Source organism: Stegostoma tigrinum, chromosome 14 (assembly GCF_030684315.1).
Source record: "Stegostoma tigrinum isolate sSteTig4 chromosome 14, sSteTig4.hap1, whole genome shotgun sequence".
Classification (NCBI taxonomy): Eukaryota; Metazoa; Chordata; class Chondrichthyes; order Orectolobiformes; family Stegostomatidae; genus Stegostoma; species Stegostoma tigrinum.
The window spans coordinates 74,941,428-74,963,927 of record NC_081367.1 but is presented as its reverse complement, the minus strand read 5'-3'; the positions used below and the strand labels follow the sequence as shown (position 1 = coordinate 74,963,927).

Sequence of the window (22,500 nt, the reverse complement as noted above, 5' to 3'; positions counted from 1 at the left end):
ATGTCTTTGCAAACATTACAGTGTTAAAACTCATAAAAAATCACTTCATTGACAAACACGAATCAGATGACGATCTAAAGGTGGCTAAGAAATTTATTTCCAAAACAAAGTTTATGAGTTTTCAGCCTGTTCAGTTGAAATTGATTGCTTTAGTGAGGCTAAATTATACATTGCTAAATGATGGTTAAAAAGAACACTAAGCAAGGATAAGATATTTCAGCTCAGATGGCTACAAACAGTTTAAAAATGTGCAGCAGCTGTGGGTCTACAATGCACCCACCTAAGTGGTATTTGTAGGAAAATCATGCATGCACTTATAGAGAACAGTTTTACAATTTGCTACAAATGATGCATGACATTTTTACAGTTGCAATAAGCAGCCCTTCAGGAGATGGGGAAGGGAAACTAAAGGCAGAACATAAAGGTACAAAGTATGATTATGTAAAAAGATGCTCAGCATTGAAGTCTCAAAAATTAACATTTGCTAATATATGAGGAATGTTTGAAGACTCTGGGTCTATACTTAATGGAGTTTAGAAGGAGGAGGGGAGATCTAATTGAAACTTACAGAATATTGAATGTTCTGGACAGAGTGGATGTTGGGAAGATGTTTCCATTGGTAGGAAAGACTAGGACCAAAGGGCGCAGACGTTGAGTAAAGGAAAGATCTTTTATGGAGAAAAAGGAGAAATTTCTTCAGCCAGAGAGTTATGAATCTGTGGAATTCACTGCCACAGAAGCCTGTGGAGGCCAGGTCATTGAGCATATTTAAGACAGAGATTGTCAAGGGGATCAAAAGTTACACAGACAAAGTGGGAGGAAGGAGTTGAAAAACTTATCAGCCATGAGTGAATGGCAGGGCAGACTTGATGGGCTGAATGGCCTAATTTCTGTTCCTCTGTCTTATGGTGCCAAAATATTTTGTATTGTTTATCAACTGAAGCAAGTACCTAAATATCTCCAAAAAAATTAACTTATGTGAGGTCATTTAATCACAAATCATAAGAAGAATTTTGGAATGTGCAGTTAAGATTTCAAAATTTCTATAAGTTTCTAGGACTCTACGCAGTAACATGATTGCTACTCTGAGCAAGTACACAATGGAAAGGAAACAGAATCTGATTTGGAGTAAATTCACAAAAATACTTGCTAACCATACATATCAAAGGGATTTAAAATTATGACACAATTTTGGTGGCTGTTAAATCAACAGAAATAAATCTTGTTGGTGCACAATCAAAATCTGACTTTCTTATTTCAATTACCAAACAATTTTGTAAAATTAGCAACAATTTATTGCTTGAAAATAGTGCCAAAAGTAGGTTCTTGTCCTGCACAAAGGCATGTTCTCCGTACCTGAATAGATAATGTCTAAGAACGCCTGCACTTTGAGTGACAAATTTCTTTAGAATGAAGGTGGCACCACAGCAAATGTCCAACAGAGGGGAGGAGTGTAGACCAGTTGCTGATAGTGTTGTAGATGGCCACAGGAATGCAGCCTAAGGGAGGATTGCTGGGCTGTAGTGGGAAATAGGAGACAGAATTTAATGGTCTGCCTCACAGCAGGCTGGGAACTCATAATGAGACACAGAGGCTTGGCTTGAAGACTCTGTCACCTTCCTCACCCCTGTAATTAAATATGACCACACAGAGGCCAACAGAGACTGTCAAGTGGCTAACTGGCAAGTATTCTTGCAGTGCGGTGGGTGAGGTAGCCTCCTTCTTTGCCAGGTTCTGTCCAATGAAGGGACACGTAGCAATAAAGGAGGGGCCTAAAGGAACACACAGCACCAGCTGTTTGCATGGATGTCCCTTATCAACATATGTGGGATTTCTTGACAGGCCCTAGCAATCACACCTGTTACAAGGCTCTGGATCAATCCTCATCCTTGGGCAAACAGCAGTACCACAGCGACTGCTGCTGTTGTTGATGCTGCTGGTACTGGAGGGCTGCTAGCATCCGACTAGCAAGGAGCTCTCTGAGCTGATACAACTGCTCTGCAAGAGAAATGCCTGTAGTAGATTGACCCTGCAGACATCGTGAGACCTGACAACAACCAATAAGCTTCCTGAACAAAAATTTAACACTGGCAGGGTTCTTAGAAACAGTAATGGTGTGGTTGCCAAGAGCTCTCCAGCAGTGAGAAGGCCTATCACCAGAACTATTACATTTTGCCAAGGGTATTGGCAGCCTTGGGATGTGTAGAATAGCAGCGGCTGGCAGAAAACCCTGGATTCGGCAGGCTGCATTCACGGGAGCTATATATTGCAGGTTGCAGGACTGGGTAATGCAAAGGGAGATCAGGGACCCTGAACATTGTTTTCTGGGGCTAGTGGGGTGTAATCAGTCCTTTAATCTTGGATCCGCAGTTGAATAAGTCATAGCTGTTTTGTTCAGAGGATTCCTTAAATTGGGGTTTGCTGGCTGCCACAGAGCAAACCAACTGGACGGATCATCCAGCTCAAATGAAACAGTGACTGCCTGCATTAGCTAAGGACTTCACTTCCTTATCCCACATTAGTTTGAGGTTATTCAGTACCTGACAAATGAGTTCTACGGTGCCCAATTTCTATGTCAGTGAATCTGAAGAAAACAGCATCAGTATGTAACACATTAAAAATCACTTAGTTAAAAAAAAGTCTATCATGAATTGATGCATTTAAAGACTAGTTAAACAAAAATATAAATCACAAAAGCCTTGTGTAAGCAACTTATATGTTTGCAGCCTTAAGTCTATAACTCATGGTGTTAAAGGCAAATTCTCCGCAATACGCCCAAATTTTTGTCGTCTTCGTCGCATTTTTTTCTGCAGCTGGAGTTTGTTGGTGAAGAAGAGTTCTTTCCAACCAACCTCTGAAGCCAATGCTCGCATTTCTGGGGTTATGGTATCACAGTGTCTCAAAACAAGACGCTCCCAGAGTTCATCAGAATTACATACCTGTAGAAACAGCAAAGCAAATTTGGCCCTCAGCTAGTTCCCACTGAACTGATCTTAATTAAAATCCTACTGCAGATCTATTTTGTACTTCTGAACATTCCAGTAGAAACAAGTCATCTAAATGTTCAAAAGAAAATGCACTTCACCATTTTATTATATTATTTTATTTTGATCTCCTTCCTCCCCCTCCATCAAAATATCTTCCACCAACACAAACTTTTAATAAGGGGAAGGCATTAATTTCTGCTCCACTTTCTGTAATTTTCCATTTGAAATGTCTTACCTTTGGGTAGTCTGTCTGGTATTGAACACAAGACTGACAAGATTTATACAAGTGTACTGAAGTACCCGAGAGTGGAAAATGCTGGAAGGTGACAAGTTCAATTTTATTTCACATTCTGTAATTTTCAACTTGAAAGACTCTGCAATGTACTATTATAATGTACTATTATGGATGTTATGAATGCAGTATATATTTTTAAAATAACAGGTGCATAACAGCCTGGTGACTTTTTTCAGGTCTGTAAGAAACTACAGAAGGTGGTGAGCACAGCCCAGACCATCACAGAAGCCAACCTTCCGTCCATGGACTCCATTTACATGGCTCACTGCTGCGGAAAGGCTGCCAACATCGTCAACGACCCATTGCAGCCCAGTAATGACCTCCTTAACCTTTTTTGACAGGCAGAAGATACAGAAGAAAACTGAAAGAACTGTGGATGCTGTAAATCAGGAACAAAGACAAAGTTGCTGGAAAAGCTCAGGAGTTCTGGCAGCATCTGTGAAAGAAAAGACAGAACTAATGTGTCGGACCCCGTGACCTTTCCTCAGAACTAGGTTTTGAGGAAGGATCACCAGACCAGAAATATTAACTCAGTTTTTACCTTCACAGATGCTGCCAGACCTGCTGAGCTTTTCAAGAAGATACAGAAGCTTGAACACATGCAGCAGGTTCAAGAACAGCTTCTTCCCTGCTGTTAATAGACTGATGAATGGACCTCTGTAACTTCAAATAATGCTGACCTTGTTAATATTGATTGTACCCAGCGGACGTCCTGTGAGATGTAACTTGTATGCCTTACTCTGTCCAAGTCCTTCTCTCAGCCTATGATCTGTATGTCCCTGCTTACGATGAGCTACCTGTACTGCTCATAAACAAATCTTTTCACTGTCCTTAGGTAATATAATAAATAAAATTATAAATATATATTATAAATTATTATGTATTATTAAATTATTTTCATATATTATTAAATATATATTATTATAAATTCCGTATATGAACAAATGTGATTTGAGTAGGTTAATTTGTCAGCTTCCTTCTGTTACAAGAAAAACATTACTTGTGACACTACAGTTTGGGTTGGATGATGAAAAGGTTCAATGGGGAAAGCCCTTTCCAACATAGTCCAACGATGAGTTGAAGCTTATGCAAAACTCTTCCAGTAGTATGCACAAGAGAATGCTTCACATGAAATACAAATGAATATTATAAATATAACTTGTGATGGAAAGCTTAATGAGGCACCTCATGTCCAAAAAAAGGAACTCATATGTATTGCACTTTATGTAGTGAGAAGTTTGAACCGTAACGTAAAGGTACATGTACAAATTTTATAAATAAAGTATATTTGAGGAAAAACATGGCTATGACTGTTGCTCTGATTGTCAAACCATTTCATTTATTAGAAAGGATGCACTTCACCTAGTTACTTATTGTACCCTTTTGGTTTGCTACTAAGAAGAGGAACAAAAGCAGTGAATTGTGAGGTACTTATGCAATTTGGCTGTAATTTAGAATCTGAATAATCTTTGTTTCAACATTCTGAGATGTTACAACAGCACCCTCTAATGGTTATAACAATACCCCACATAATCTTTTCAAAATCTGAACTGCATCATGGATAAGGGAATATTTTTCAATATTATTTATATGAACATGCAGAAAGGATTTGATAATGTACATCATGACAGACCGTTCATTCAGTTGACATGCGTGGAATTGTGGGAAAATTATTGACCTGCTTAGGAAATTCTCCCACATCACCTAGCCACAGAGCAGGATAATGGACAGGTATTAGCTGATAAAAACAGAATATAGGCCTCAAGCATTTACTATATTTGTTGGTGACTTAGATGTTGAGATAGAAAGACACAAAACAAATTTGCTTATGGTGCAAAGATTAGTAGCTTTGTAAACAATGTAAATGGAAACTAAGAAATATTGAGAGAATAAATGAATGTGCAAAACTTTAAGAAATGGATGTCAATGTAGACAAATATGGGACAACCTGCTCTGATCAAATAAGTACAACAGCATGTCTTCTGAATGGTAAAAATCTAGAAACAGGGGAGTTTTTTTTCCCAATTCATTCATGGGATGAGGGTGTCGCTGACCAGGCAGCATTTATTGCCCATCCCTAATTAGCCAGAGGGCAGTTCAGAGTCAACCACATTGCTGTAGGTCTGGAGTCACATGTAAGCCAGGGCATGTAAGGATGGCAGTTTCCTTCCCTAAAGGGCATTAGTGAACCAAGATAACAAAGTGTGGAGCTGGATGAACACAGCAGGCCAAGCAGCATCTCAGGAGCACAAAAGCTGACGTTTCGGGCCTAGACCCTTCATCGGAGAGGGGGATGGGGAGAGGGAACTGGAATAAATAGGGAGCGAGGGGGAGGCAGACCGAAGATGGAGAGAAAAGAAGATAGGTTGAGTAGAGAATATAGGTGAGGAGGTAGGGAGGGGATAGGTCAGTCCAGGGAAGACGGACAGGTCAAGGAGGCGGGATGAGGTGGTAGGTAGGAAATGGAGGTGTGGCTTGAGGTGGGAAGAAGGGATGGGTGAGAGGAAGAACAGGTTAGGGAAGCAGAGACAGGCTGGGCTGGTTTTGGGATGCGGTGGGGGGAGGAGATGAGCTGGGCTGGTTTTGTGATGCAGTGGGGGGAGGGGAAGAACTGGGCTGGTTTTGGGATGTGGTGGGTGAAGGGGAGATTTTGAAGCTTGTGAAGTCCACATTGATACCATTGGGCTGCAGGGTTCCCAAGCGGAATATGACTTGCTGTTCCAGTAACCTTCGGGTGGCATCACTGTGGCACTGCAGGAGGCCCATGATGGACATGTCGTCTGAGGAATGAGAGGGCGAGTTGAAATGTTTCGCGACTGGGAGGTGCAGTTGTTCATCACGAACCGAGCGGAGGTGTTCTGCAAAATGATCCCCAAGCCTCCGGTTGGTTTCCCCAATGTAGAGGAAACCACACCGGGTACAGTGGATACAATATATCACATTGGCAGATGTGCAGGTGAACATCTGCTTGATATGGAAGGTCATCTTGGGGCCTGGGATAGGGTGAGGGAGTGGGTGTGGGGGCAAGTGTAGCACTTCCTGCGGTTGCAGGGGAAGATGCTGGGTGTACTGGGGTTGGAGGGGAGTGTGGAGCGGATAAGGGAGTCGCGGAGAGAGTGGTCCCTTCGGAAGGCAGACAAGGGTGGGGATGGAAAAATGGTTTGGGTGGTGGGGTCGGATTGTAGATGGCGGAAGTGTCGGAGGATGATACGTTGTATCCAGAGGTTGGTGGGGTGGTATGTGAGAACGAGGGGGATGTTCTGGGGGCGGTTGTGGTGGGGGCAGGGTGTGAGGGATGTGTTGCGGGAAATGCGGGAGATGTGGTCAAGGGCGTTCTTGACCACTGTGGGGGGAAAGTTGCGGTCCTTGAAGAACGTGGACATCTGGGATGTGCGGGAGTGGAATGCCTCATCCTGGGAGCAGATGCAGCGGAGGCAGAGGAATTGGGAATAGGGGATGGAATTTTTGCAGGAGGGTGGGTGGGAGGAGGTGTATTCTAGGTAGCTGTGGGAGTCAGTGGGCTTGAAATGGACATCAGTTTCTAGCTGGTTACCTGAGATGGAGACTGAGAGGTCCAGGAAGGTGAGGGATGTGCTGGAGATGGCCCAGGTGAACCAGATGGGTTTTTCCGACAATCAATAAAGGGTGCATGGTCATCATTAGATCCTTAATTTCAGATATTCTATTGAATTCAAATTCCACTATCTGCTGTAGTGGGATTTGAACCTGGGTCCCCAGAACATTGTCAGGCTCTCTGGATTAACAGTCTAGGGATAATACTCTGGGGTCATTGCCTCCCGTCCTGTTCCACATACAGAAATTGTTAACACGTAATGAACAGATGCTGAAAATAATCACAAAGCTAATGAAATGATAGTCTCTATATCTAGAGCACTAAGATTAGAAGAGGAAGTTATAAAAGCAGAGAAGATATGCCTAACTGTACAAAGCCTTGGTTAAATTACCATGGGGCTCTATGCATAGTGCTGGTCTGCACAACTTTGAGAAAGATATGTAATCCTTGAAAGGATTTGAATCACACCAAGGCAGATGGTGGAATTTGAATTCAATTTTAAAAAGTCTGAAGTTAAGACTCAGATAGTAAGAAGAGCAGATGTAAGAAGAGAGATAACACAGTGTGAAGCTGGAGGAACACTGCAGGATAGGCAGCATCAGAGGAACAGGAAATTTGATGATTCGTGTCAGGACCCTTCTTCAGACCCTTTTTCAGTTTTGATTTTGAAGCCATTCAGTTGTACAGCTCGCTACAAGTCTCAAAGAAATGAAACCAGATGGATCACCCAGCATTGACCTAGGCACCAGAAAAGGCAACAGCGGTAACAGCCTTGCTGACCCTGCAAATTCCTCCTCACTAACATGGGGGCTAGTGCCAAAATTGGGAGAGCTGTCTCACAGACTAGTCAAGCAACAGCCTGACACAGTCATACTCTCAGACTCATACCACACAATGTCCCTGGACATGTCTTGTCTCACTGGTAGGACAGACCCAGCAGAGGTGGAGGTACAGTGGTTTACAGTCATGGGCAAGGAAATTAGCACATACTGTCCTCCCTCAGCTGATGAATTGGTACTCCTCATGTTGAATAACACTTGGAGGAAGCACTGAGGATGGCAAGGGCACAAAATGTACTCTGTATGGGGGATTTCAATGTTCATCACCATCAGCAGCAGTACTACTGATTGAGCGGGTTCGGTCGTAAAGGACATAGCTGCTAGATCGGGTCTGCAGCAGGTGGTGAGGGAACCAACATGAGGGAAAAAGATACTCAACCTCATTCTTATGAATCTGCGGCTGCAGTTACATCTGTCCATGACAGTATCGGTAAGAGTGACCATTGCACAGACCTTGTGAGACGAAGTCCCACCTTCACATTGAGAACAACCTCCATCATGTTGTGTGTCACTATCACCATGTTAAATAGGAGACTTCACACAGATCTAGCACCTCAAGACTGGGCATCAACGAGGCGCTGTGGGCCATGAACAGCAGCAGAATTGTACTCCAGCACAATCTGTAACCTCATGGCCTGCCATATACCCTGCTCAGCCATTACCATCAAGCCAGTGGATCAACCCTGCTTCAATGGAGAGTGCTGGAGGGCATCCCAGGAGCAGCACCAAGCACACCTGACGATGAGGTATCAACCTGGTGAAGCCACCAAACAGGACTACTGCATGTCAAACAGAAAAAGCAGCAAGTGATAGAAAGAGATAAGTAATCAGATCCAAGCTCTGCAGTCCAGCCACATCCAGAGGTGAATGGTGGTGGACAATTAAACAACTCAATGGAGGAGAAGGCTCCACAAATATCCCCATCCTCAATGAGGGAAGGGCCCAGCACATCAGGGCAAAAGATAAGGCTGAAGCATTTGCAGCAATCTTCAGCCAGCAGTGCCAAGCGGATAATCCATCTCAGCCTCCTCCAGTGGTCCCCAGCATCACACTCACCAGTCTTCAGCCAATTCGAGTCCCTCCAGCTGGTGTTAAAAAACAGTTGGAGATCCTGCATACTGCAAAGGCTATGCGCCCTGACAACAATAGGGCAATAATACTGAAGGTTTGCGCTCCAGAACTTGCCGCTTCCCTGGGCAAGCTGTTCCAGTACGTTTACAACACTGGTATCTACTTGGCAATGTGGAAAATTGCCCATGTGTGTCCTGTACACAAAAAGCAATACAAATCTAACCTGGCTAATTACCGCTCCATCAGTCTGCTTTCAATGATCAATAAAATGATAGCAAGTGTCAGTAACAGTGCTGTCAAGCACCACCTGCTCAGTAGTAACCTGCTCAGTGACGCCCAGTTTGGGTTCCTCCAGGGCCACTCAGCTCCTGACCTCATTACAGCCTTGGTTCAAACTTGGATAAAAGAGCTGAATTGCAGGGGTGAGGTGGCAGTGACAGCCCTTGACATCAAGGAGTGTGGCATCAAGGAGCCCTAGCAAAATTGGAATCAATGGGCATCAGGGGCAAACTCTCCTGTGGCTGGAGTTATACCTGACACGTAGGAAGATGGTCGTGGTTGTTGGAGGTCCATCATCTCAGCTCCAGGACATCTCTGCAGGAGTTCCTCAGCCCAAACATCTTCAGTTGCTTTGTCAATGGCCTTCCCTCCATTATAAGGTCAGAAGTGGGGATGTTTGCCGATGATTGCACTATGTTCAGCATCATTCATGGCTCCTCAGATACTGAAGCAGTCGGTGTCCAAATGCAACAAGATTTAGACAACATCCAGGCTTGGGCTGACAAGTGGCAAGTGACATTTGCATCACACAAATGCCAAGCTACGACCATCACCAATAAGAGACAATCTAACCACCACCTCTTGGCATTCAATGGTGTTATCATCACTGAATCCCCCACTATCAACATCCTGACGGTTATCATTAACTAGAAACTGAACTGGACTCATCACATTAACACAGTGGCTACAAGAGCAGGCCAGAAGCTGGGAATACTGCGGTGAGTAACTCACTTCCTGACTCAAAGCTTGTCCACCATCTACAAGGCACAGACAACAGTGTGATGGAATACTCCCCAGTTGCCTGGATGTGTGCAGCTCCAACAACGCTCAAGAAATTTGATACCATCCAGGGCAAAGCAGCCCGCATGATTGGCACCACATCCACAAGCATCCACTAACTCCATCACCGATGCTCAGTAGCAGCAGCGAGTACTATCTGCAAGATGCACCGCAGAAATTCACTGAAGATCCTCAGACAGCACCTTTCAAACCCACAACCACTCCCATCCAGAAGGACTAGGGCAGCAGATACATCAGAACACCACCACCTTCAAATTCTCTTCCAAGCCACAGACATCCCAACTTGGAAATATATCACCATCCCTTCACTGTCGCTGGGTCAAAATCCTGGAATTCCCTCCCTAATGGCATTGTGGTTCAAACACAGTAAGAGTACTGCAGCGGTTCAAGAAGGCTGCTCACCACCACCTTCTCAAGGGCAACTAGAGATGGGCAAGAAATGCTGACCCAGCCAGTAATGCCCACATCCCACAAATGAATAGAAAAAAAAAGACCAGCATGGATTTACAAAACTGCCTGAACTACAAGGTTTGAAATACGAAGTGAGATTACACAAACCAGGCTTATGTTAACGGAATTCAGATGGTAAAGGGTTTATTTGGTACAAGTTTCTGCACCATTAAGGAAGCAGGTAGAGCAGACTGAAGGCAACTATTTCTGCTGATTTGGAAACTAGGGCAAGCGGACAGAGTATAAAAATTAGAACCAGACCTTTTAGGAAACACTTTACATACAAAGTGTGGCACAAGTCTGCAGATCTCTTTCACAGATGGCATTTGGTACAAGATCAATGGTAATGTTTAAACTTGGGATTGATAGATTTTTGTAATCCAAAATGGAGCAAAGGAGGGATATAGCATGTATCACAGATCAGCCATGATCTCAGTGAATAACAGATCTAAACGGATATGTTAAATAGACTACAGCTGTTCTGCCATTCCTTACTATATTTCCAAGTTTCCTTGGTTTAACAGGATTAATTGGTACAACTTGGATTGGAAACATTGGGGAGATGGTTTGAGAATTTTAAACTGTTGTCACCATGCTGTCATTACTTTTCTACGACTCTCTAAAGGGTCTACCACATAACATAAACTCCCTGCCTCACATTTATTATTTCAGACAGTGAGCCTACTGGCAAAACTAGTCGTGGAGGGTGAATAGTGGCATGGTGGTAATGTCACTGGACTAATAACCCAGAAGTCCAGACAAATATTACAGGACATTGGCTCAAATCCCACTACGGCAGATGGTGAAACTGGAATTCAGTGAATATTGGTAACTTTTCAACACTGTCGATTATTGTAAACTCCCATTTGGTTCACAGCCTTTCAAAGAACGCAAAACTGCTGCTCTTTCCCTGGCTGCCCTACATATTAATCAAGACCTACAGCGATGTGTTTGAGTTTGAACAGTCATAGAGTTTTGGAGATGTATAGCACGGAAACAGACTCTTCAGTCCAATTTGTCCATGCCGATCAGATATCCGAAATTAATCCAGACCCTCCCGTTTTCCAGCATTTGGTCCATAGCCCTCTGAACCCTTCCTCTTCATATATTCATCCAGATGCCTTTTAAATCTTTTAAATTGTACCAGTTTCCACCACTTATTCTGGCAGCTCATTCCATATATGCACCATCCTCTGTGTGAAAAAGTTGCCCTTTGGGTCGCTTTTAAATCTTTCCCCTCTTGCCTGAAACCTATGCCCTCTAATTTTGGACTCTACTACCCTGGTGGAAAGACCTTGGCTGTTCACACTATCCATGCCCCTCATGATTTTATAAACCTCTATGAAGGTCACCCCTCATGCCCTGTCGCTTCAGAGAAAACGATCCCAGTCTCTTCCTGCAGCTCAAACCCTCCAACTGTGGCAACATCCTTGTAAATCTTTTCTGAACCCTTTCAAGTTTTGCAACATCTGCCCAATAGCAGGGAGACCAGAATTTAACACAGTATTCCAAAAGTGGCCTAACCAACATCCTGTGCAGCCACAACACAACCTCCCAACTTCTTGCACTGATCAATAAAGGCAAGCATACCAAATGCCTTCTTCACTATCCTGTCTACCTGCAATTCCACTTTCAAGGAACTATGAACCTGCACTCCAAGGTCTCTTTGTTTGGCAACACTCCCCAGGGCTTTCCCATTCAATGTATACACCCTACCCCGATTCCATCTGTCACTCTTCAGCCCGTCAGCCCATCTGATGAAGGTCCCATTGTATTCTGAGGTAATCCCTCTTTGCTGTCCATTATGCCCCAAATCCCTAGTTGCCCAATGCTAGACTAGCCACATCCCAAAACATCTTAGAAAGAAACAGAATAACTGAGGCTGACCAAACTGCTAAGAGGATGAGGTGCGAGGCACTTAGTTACATTAATACACCTTATCCCCATCGTATTCAATAAGCAGAGGTGGTTACCTGCACAAAGTGACAATTCAATTACATGCTATGTGGATTTACCATTATAACATGCACAGTTCTATCAAAGACCGTCCAGGTTACAATGACCATTAGTTTCCAATCCATAGTGCTATTCCTAAGGGAAAGTGTTACCTAAAATTAACAGTTGTGAATTGATGCACCAGTGAAGTTGCAGATGTCTTGTTCTCTTAAATTATCAATTTCATGATCTTCTCCATGAACAATTAACAGTAACATGCCAAAATAAGCCAATGCACCGAGCAGCATAATTTCCCCAAATTTCAAAGGCTCATAGATTGCACATACCTAATTATATATAGCTCATTTATCAATGAATGTCATTACGTATATCTCAATAGTCTACCTATTTGCAACTAGCAATACTTCATAATAACATTGAATACTCATTGTCAGTAATGTCTGTGTTTTAAGTAATTCAAGAACATGAAACATTTTCACCAAATACAATGACAGAATGCACCTCCATGGAGTAAGCTGTAACAAGGTATGTTTTCCATAAAAGTTATCATAGAACACAGTATATATTCAGCAAGCCTTTGATAAAGTGTCACATAGGAAGCTGATAAATAAGATTAGATCCAAATGTGTGATAATGGGAACTGCAGATGCTGGAGAATCCAAGATGATAAAATGTGAGGCTGGATGAACACAGCAGGCCCAGCAGCATCTCAGGAGCACAAAAGCTGACGTTTCGGGCCTGAAACATCAGCTTTTGTGCTCCTGAGATGCTGCTGGGCCTGCTGTGTTCATCCAGCCTCACATTTTATTATCTTAGATCCAAATGTGTTGGGGGCAACGTACTTGCATGAGTAGAGGAATGGATGACTGCAGAAGGGATCTTTTTCAGAAAGATAGCCAGTAACTACTGGATCAGTGATAATGGGAACTGCAGATGCTGGAGAATCCAAGATAATAAAATGTGAGGCTGGATGAACACAGCAGGCCCAGCAGCATCTCAGGAGCACTAAAGCTGACATTTCGGGCCTAGACCCTTCATCTGATGAAGGGTCTAGACCCGAAGCGTCAGCTTTTGTGCTCCTGAGATGCTGCTGGGACTGCTGTGTTCATCCTGCATCACATTTTATTATCCAGTAACTACTGGAGTTCTGCAGGGATCAGTGATGGGACCATAACTGTTCACATTACACATTAATGATGTGGATGAAGGAATGGAGGGCATTGTTGCTAAATTTGCAAATGACACAAAGATAGGTCAAGAGACAGTTAGTGTTGAGGAAGTGAGAATTAGAGTTAGAGCAACCTCTAACGTCAGGTGCACTTGAATGAGTGCAGTGGAAAATTTGTATTGTCACCTCTCGGTGCCATCTTAAGTACAGGGTACCGAGGTACACATAGTTTAAGTGTTGTTACAAAATTGAAATAGCAAAAAATGACATGGAAGCACAAAGTTTAAAAACCCAGAATGAGAATAAAAAGTGTCTTTAAAGTACTCAGGTTACAGTCCTTTTCCCTGGACTCTCTGCCCAAGGCCTCGGTGCCTCCATGTACTGGCCTCTGTACCGGACTCGCCTCCAGGACTCTATCCCCTCAGCTGGCCCACGCTCGCTCTGGTCCCATTCTGGGCTCCAGTCGCAGCTCTTCTTCCAGCTCGGCCTGCGCTCGCTCTGCTCCCTGCTTGGGGCTCTGGCCTGCAACTCCAGTCCTGCTCCTGCTCGGGGCTCCAGTTGCGACTCTGCTCCCTGCTCCAGGATTTTGCCCTTGCGTTCGGTCCAGGCTCCAGCTCCGACTCTGCTCCCTGCTTGACCCACGTTTGGCTCCCCGCTCTGGGACTCGGTCCCCGCACCCCCCCTGCTCCCAGCTCCCAACTCCAGTTGCAACTCTCCTCCCTGCTTGGCGCACTCCTATTCAGCTTCCTGCTCCAGGACTCGCATGAGGCCTTGGTGCCTCCATGTGCTGGCCTCTGTACTGGACTCGCCTCCAGGACTCTATCCCCTCAGCTGGCCCCAGCCTGCCTTACTCCCCACTCTGGGGCTTGGCCCAAGCTTGCTCTGCTTCCACTCTGGGCCCCGGCCTGTGACTCGGCTCACAGTTAATCTGCTCCCTCGCTGGGCTCTGGCCTGCGAGTCGTCTCCCTTTGTCTTGCCTCTATACTAAGAAATTAAAAGTTAGGAGTGGGCTGAAAAATGGCTGCAAAAAGTGGGAAAAAAAGAGAAGGAAAAGGAATTGGTGAGTCGGGGAGCTATGGCTGGAGTTTCTTACTCTGCCACCATCTTGCTTAAGGTTGGACAGGCTAGAAGAACAGGCAAAGAAATGGGAAACTGTGAGGTTTTCCATTTTGACAGGAAGAATACAGGTACAGACTTCTTTTTAAAAGGAAAAAAAGGCTTCAGAAATCTGAAGCACAAAGGGACTTGGGAGTCTTACTTCTGGATTAACATGCAGTTGGCAGTTAGAAAGGCAAATGCAATGTCAGTGTATGTTTTAAGAGGGTAAGAATACAAGAGCAGAGATGTACCGCTGAGACTCTGAGAGGCTTTGGTCAGACTGCATTTGGAATATTATGAGCAGTTTTGGGCCCCATATCGAAGGAAGGATGTGCTAACGTTGGAATGGGGTCACAGGAGGTTCACAAGAATAATCCTGGAGCTGAAGGGCTTGTCATAAGAGGAGCAGTTGAGGACTCTGGGTTTGTACTCAATAGGGTTTAGAGGGAGGAGAGGGGATCTGACTGAAAGTTACTGAACACTGAAAGACCTGTAGTGAGTGAACAAAGAACAATACAGCACAGGAACAGGCCCTTTGGCCCTCCAAGGCTGCACCAACATGTTCTACCCATTCCATAGTAAAACTATCTACACACTCAGGATCCGTATCCCTCTGTTCCCTTCCGATTCATGTATTTGTCCAGGTGCTTCTTGAACGCTGCTATTTGATCGCTTCCACCACCATCTCCGGCAGCACGTTCCAGGCACTCACCACCCTTTGTGTGAAAAACTTGCCTTTCACATTTCTTTTAAACTTCTCATCCGCACCTTGAACCCATGTGCCTTAGTAATTGACTCCCTCCACCCTGGGAAAAAGCCTCACACTTCCCATTCCATCCATGCCATTCACAACCTTATAAACTTCTAGCAGGTCGCTCCTCAACCTCCTGCGCTCCAGTGAAAACAAACCCAGCCTATCCAGCCTTTCTTCATAGCTAAAATTCCCCATAACAGGCAACATCCTGGTAAAACTTTTCTGTACCCTCTCCAAAGCATCAACAGTGTTTTAGCTTTTATTAATAGAGGGATCAAGTTCCGGAACCAAGAGGTTATGGTGAAGCTGTACAAAACTCTGGTGCGGCCGCACTTCGAGTATTGTGTACAGTTCTGGTCACTGCATTATAAGAAGGATGTGGAAGCTTTGGAAAGGGTGCAGAGGAGATTTACTAGGATGTTGCCTGGTATGGAGGGAAGGTCTTACGAGGAAAGGCTGAGGGACTTGAGGCTGTTTTCATTAGAGAGAAGAAGGTTGAGAGGTGACTTAATTGAGACATATAAAATAATCAGAGGGTTAGATAGGGTGGATAGGGAGAGCCTTTTTCCTAGGATGGTGACGGCGAGCATGAGGGGGCATAGCTTTAAATTGAGGGGTGAAAGATATAGGACAGATGTCAGAGGAAGTTTCTTTACTCAGAGAGTAGTAAGGGAATGGAACGCTTTGCCTGCAACGGTAGTAGATTCGCCAACTTTAAGTACATTTAAGTCGTCATTGGACAAGCATATGGACGTACATGGAATAGTGTAGGTTAGATGGGCTTCAGATTGGTATGACAGGTCGGCACAACATCGAAGGCCAAAGGGCCTGTACTGTGCTGTAATGTTCTATAACATCCTTCTGGTGTGGTGACCAGACCTGCACACAATATTCCATGTGTGGCCTGACTAAAGTTCTATATAGCTACAGCATAAAATGTTTATCCTTATATTCAATGCTCCTTCCAATGAAGGCAAGCATGTCAAATGCCTTTTTTACTACCTTATCTGCCTGCGCTGGCACCCTCAGTGATCTGTGGACCTGCACACCCAGATGGCTCTGCATATCAATATAGTCGGAAGGATTCTGCCATTCACTGTATAATTTCCCCCTGTACTTGACTTCCAAAATGCATCAACCCACATTTGTCCGGATTAAACTTCATCTTCCATTTTTCTGCCTATGCTTCCAAATGATCAATATCCCGCTATGTCTTCTGACAGTCCTCCTCACTATCCACAACTCCGCCAACCTTTATATATCGTCCGCAAACTTAATAATTAGATCAGCCACATTTTCCTCCATGTCATTTATGTAGGTCACGAACACCAGAAGTCCTAGCACTGATCCTTGTAGAACACCACTCGTCATAAGCCTCCATTCCAAAAAGCATCCTCCCACCACTACCTTCTGTCTCCTATGACTAAACAAGTTCTGTATCCATCTTGCTAGCTCACCCCTGATATTGTGAGACTTCATTTTTTTCACCAGACTGCCATGAGGGACCTTGTGAAAGGCTTTACTGAAGTCCATGTAGACAGCATCACCCATTTTTCCCCTCATCAAGCATCTTCATTGCCTCTTCAAAGAACACTATCCAGTTAGTGAGGCATGACCTCTTCTGCACAAAACCATGCAGTCTATCACTAGTAAGTCCATTTGCTTCTAAATATGCATGGGTCTCGTCACGAGAATCTTTTCCAATAATGTTCCTACCACTGACATGAGGCTCACAGTCTTGTAATTTCCTCGATTATCCCTGCTACCCTACTTAAACAATGGGACAACACTGGCTATTCTCCAGTCCTGTGGAACCTCATCTGTGGCCAAAGAAGATATACAGACATCGGTCAATGCTCCAGCAATTAGTTCTCTTGCCTCCCTTAATATTCTGGGATAAACAGGACCTGGGGACTTATCTACCTTAATAGTTTTTATGACACACAATACTGCTTCCTTTTTAATAGCAACTTGGCTTAGAAATTTGACACTCCCTTCCCTGAGATCATCCTCCACCAATTCCTTCTCTTTGGTGAATACTGACATGAAGTAGTCATGTGGGACCTCACCTACTTCTTCCACACAAAGGTTCCCTCCTTTGTCCTTGTGTGGGCTAACCCTTTCCCTGGCTACCCTCTTGATTTTTATATATGTATATATAAAGCCTTGGGATTCTCCTCAATCTTGTTTGTTAATTACTTTCCATGGCCCTCTTTAGCCATTCTAATTCCTTATTTAAGTTCTTTCCTACTCTCCTTATATACTTCATTAGTTCCCATCCTCCTCGGCCTTGCGTATGCTTCCTTTTTCTTTTAGACCAAGATTATAATATCCCTGATCATCACATAACTTGCCATACCTATCCTTCATTCTTGTAGGAATGTGCCACTCCTGAACTCTTATCAATAGCTGTTTGAAATACTCCCACATGTCCGACGTAGATTTACCCTTAAACAACTACTTCCAATCAAAATTCTCCAGTTTCTGCCTAATATTGTTGCAGTTCGCTTTCCCCCAGTTTAACACTTTCACCCTGGGACAATGTCTTCAAAGTAATGGTATTATGGTCACTATTCCCAAAATGCTCCCCCACTGAAACTTCGCTCACTGCCTAAAACCAGGTCCAATATAGCCCCTTCCCTGGTTGGACAGTTTTACACACTGTCATGAAATCCTCTTGAATGGCCCTTACAAATTCTGCCCCATCCAAGCCCCTGGCACAAAGTGAATCCCGGTCAGTACAGGGGAAGGTAAAATCACCCAGCACAACGACTTTGCTGTTTTCACATCTTTCTAAAATCTGTCTACATATCCTCTCCTCTCCTCTATCTGGTTGTTGGGAGGCCTGTAGCGTATCCCCAGCATTGTGATTTCACCTCCCCTATTCCCGAGTTCTAACCATATTGCATCTCTGCACAAGTCCTGTGATGTATCCTCTCTCAGTACAGCTGTGAAATACTCCTCTGCCAATAATGCAACTCCCCCCCTACCCTTTCATATCCCTTTCTATCATATCTGAAACAGTCACATCCTGGGACATTCAGCTGCCAGTCCTGACCCTTTCTCAGCCAAAATTCTATCATCACAATAATGTCATAGTTCCAAGTACTAGCCAAAGCTCTAAGTTAATCTACTTTGCCTACTATACTTCTTGCATTGAAATACAGGCATTTCTGACCACCTCCCCTGCTGCATTTCCTTGCCTGCTCTTTGCCATGTTTGCCTTGGTTTCTACCTCTCCCGACTTAATCCTCTGGTTCCCACCCCCCTGCCACATGAGTTGAAAATCTTCCAAACCACTACACCAAGTACCATCCTCCAAGGGTACCAGTCACAGAGCTGCCCAGGTGTTACACATCCAGTCTGTACAGGTCCCACCTCCCCCAGAACCAGTCTCAGCGCCCCATGAATCTGAAACTCTCCTTCTCACACCATCTTTTACGCCACATGTTCATCCTACATATCCTGCTGTTTCTACTCGGACTAGCTGGTAGCACTAGTAGCAATCCTGAGATGACTATCTTTGAGGTCCTGCATTTCAACTTTGTTTGTTTTCTATATTCTGCTTTTCGGACCTCATTCCCTTCTTTACCAGTGTTGTTAGTGCCAACATGTACCTTGACCTTTGACTGTTCACCCTCCCCCTCAAGAATGTATTGCAACCACTCCACGACATCCAGGAACCTAGCACTAGGGAGACAACACCATCCTGGACTCTTGATTATGGCCACAGAAACGCCTACCGAGTCCCCTTATAACTGAGTACCCTATAATTAGCATTTCTATGCCTATTTCTCCCTCTTTTTGCAGCACAGCCAACTATGGTGCCATGAATTTGGCTGCTGCTGTTATCCCCTCAGAGGCCATTCCCTCAAAAGTATCTGTTTTGCAGGGGAATAGCCACAGGAGATTCTTACACTGCCTACTTAGCCCTCCTGCTCTGCCTGGTGGTCACCTATTCCCTTCTTGCCTGTGGAGTCTGACCACTTCTCTATTTGTGCTATCCACGATACTCTCCGTCTTCGCGAATACTCCACAATGTCCCCAGATGTGATCCAACTCCAAAACTTAAGCTTCCAGGAGCTTCTGCTGGAAACACTTCTTGCACACATGCGGGTCCTAGGCACTAGAAATGCATCAGGCTTCCCACATGGAGCAAGAGGAACAGGCTATGATTTGGAGTTCTCCTGTCATGTCCTATCCCTTCAACTAAATTAATCCTTACAATATGAAATACTTTTAATTGGTGCTGCTGGTAACCTCTGCTTTGATAACAATTTTTTAAATCTTACCTGCTACTCACCAATGACTGCTCCCAAAAGCCATTTAGGCTTGTGCTCCATTACCCGCTGGAACTCTCACGGCCAACCTCCTCTCATGATGTTCTGTCTCCTCTCCATTGAACCTTGTCAAGTGGACCGAGAGTGGACACGGAGAATACGTTTCCACTAGTAGGAGAGACTAGGACCCATGGTACCCGTTTCTTCAGACTGAAGAAATGACTCTTTAGAACTGGGATGAGGAGGTATTTCTTTAGCCAGTGGGTGGTGAATCTGTGAAACTCATCTCCATAGAAGGCTGTGGACACCAAATCATTGACTATGTTTAAGACAGACTTACGTAGGTTCTTGATGAGCAAGGGGATTGACGGTTATGGGGAGAAGGCATTAGAATGGGGTTCAGAAGCATACCAGCCGAATGGTAGAGCAGACCTAATGGACAGAATGGCCTAATTCTGCTCTTGTATCTTATGGTCTTTACAGGACACATATCAAGAGTGTGCAAAAAACTAACAGCATTCTGAAACATCTCGGTAATGATGACATGTTGTAGTTTGTCCCGAAGACTAACAGGGACTCATCATTAACAGCAACATTTCTCTCTGTCCAAGAGTTCTTAATCACATCTCTCTACCATGACATCACAAAGTGGAAGAGGAGGAGTCAGGCTTAAGAAGAGAACAAACTGGGGGTTGAACCCATGTTGTTACCATTATTCCACATTGCGCTTATACCTTATAACTGAACTAACAGTTCATCTTTAGAACAGCATGAACAGCCAAAAACAAACAGTGATGGACAATTAGTTTCTGCTGCAAGGCATTCATCTGTTGTGGGAGGTAATCTCCTACACAAAATGAACTGCATGTATTCAAACCAAACTGCCGAACGTGACCGTGTTTATGCTCCATAAAAGCCTCAACCTCTGTTATTTAATTTAAACCTGTAACCGTATGTGCCAATGTCTCCCAGGAGGGTTATCTAAAATTACAAAGGGGTCTTCATCAATTGGCCAATTGGCTGAGGAGTGGGAGATGGAGTTTAATTTGAATAAATGCAAGGTAAAGAAGACAAAGGCAGGACTTATGCAGTTAATGTTAGGGCCCTGGGTACTGTTGTCAAACAGATCGACCTGGGGTTCAGGTACATAATTCTTCGAAAGTTGCATCACAGATAGACAGGGTGGTCAAGGCAGAATTTAGCACGTTGCCTTTATTGCTCAGACCACTGAGTGTAGGAGGTGGGATGTGATGTTGAAGTTGTACAGGAAGTTGTACAGTACTCTTCTGGAGTACTGTGTCCAGTTCTGGTTGCCCTGCCTTCAGAAGGATATACGATATTGGACAAAGTTCAAAAAAGATTTACCAGGATGTTGCCAGGACTGGAGGATTTCCAGTCAGAAGGAGGGGCTGGAGAGGCTGGGACTTTTTTCACTGGAGTGTAGCAAGTTGAGGGGTGACCTTATCGAGGTTAATAAAATCATGAGGGGTATAGATAATGTGAATAGCAAGGGTTGTTTCCCTCGGGTGAAGGAGTTCAAATCTAGGGGGCTTATATTTAAGTTGAGAAGAGAAAGGTTTAAAAGGGACCTGAGGGACAACTTTTTCACACAGAGTACGGTTTGTACGTGGAATAAATTGCCAGGGTAGTGGTAGTTGCAAATAGAGTTACAACATTTAAAAGACATTTGGACAGTTACATGAATAGGAAAGGTTTAGAGGGAGGTGGGTCGGGTCAAATGCAAGCAAGTGGGGCTAGCTTAGTTTGGGAAACTAGGTTGGCATGGATAAGTGGGCCAAAGGGTCTGACGTTCTACTGTATGACTCAATGTATTTCACTAATTTCTCTTTATATGGACTTATGGTGCTTGACTCAACTACTCCTTGTGATAGGAAGTTCCACATTCTAACCAATCCCAGTAAAGAATGTTTTCCCATTTTCCTTAATAAATTTATTGGTACCTATCTTTTAGTTATAGTCCCTAATTTTGGGCTCAGTACAAGTGAAAAAAGTCCTTTCAATGTCCACCCTATCAAACCTCTTATTAATTTTAAAGACCTCTATCAGGTCACTCTTCATTTTTCTCTTGTCTGAAGAAAAGAGCTCTATTGTATTCTGTCTTTGGAGATATGGATTACCTGTTAGCTCTGCTGTCATCCTAACAAGTATTTTGCACCCTCTCCACTGTCTCTTTTTCCTTTATGTGACATGGAGACAAGAATAGATCACAGGACTCCAAGCATCTCTTTAAAAAAAAGGGAAATATTTCAGGCAAAAAAAAATCAACATGTTCCTCTTCTTTACTGATGTTGTCAGACTTACAGAATTAGAAGCAAATCACTAAGTGATTAGCATAATTCACCATTTGAAACTGCATACTGAGTGCCAGTGCACATAACATTATAGTTATGTGGCTGAATTTTACTACTGCGCCTGTTTTAGAGAGCTTGAGTGAATTTTCTCATGCTATTTTCCACAGCTCACCTCATTAGCTATGCATCATGTCCCACAGTGCCTGGTTTGTGCTATCATGCACTTGGCAATGGCAGTAATACCCACCATTGCTGATATCTTCCAGGATTCCAGATGTTGGTGCCAATTTTAAAGCCCAGCTGTGCATCAGCTCAAATGCTGCCAGTCAGGAACTGTCCTTTACAGCACACGTAGTGGGAGGGGAATGAAAATGAAATGCTGTTGAGGACAAATAAGTAGTATAATTGATACTTTATTACAAATACAGGCTCACTTTCATAAATATATTGCTATTTATCACCTGATATATATCATCTGTCTGACCAAAAGCCATTGCAATTGCAGCTACATGAACCAAGCTACACAGGGTTTCCCATTCTTAGTGTCAACCCATGACTCTTTTCCTGATGCCCAGCATCACTTATCTTCTCATTGTTCAACACAGGAGCATCAGAAACCCTTCAAATGGTTGAACC

General features: G+C 43.9%; 1 protein-coding gene across 1 annotated transcript in view; it reads right to left on the bottom strand.

Annotated features, from left to right (window-relative positions):
* Positions 1 to 22,500, bottom strand: part of LOC125457547 (F-box only protein 36) — a 313,702-nt gene that overhangs the window by 232,830 nt on the left and 58,372 nt on the right. Inside the window, exon 4 of the mRNA XM_048542117.2 lies at positions 76 to 2,939. Coding sequence (XP_048398074.1) covers positions 2,742 to 2,939 — 198 coding nt within the window. The 3' untranslated portion in view covers positions 76 to 2,741. Of the gene's footprint in view, positions 2,940 to 22,500 lie in introns of the transcript that reaches the window.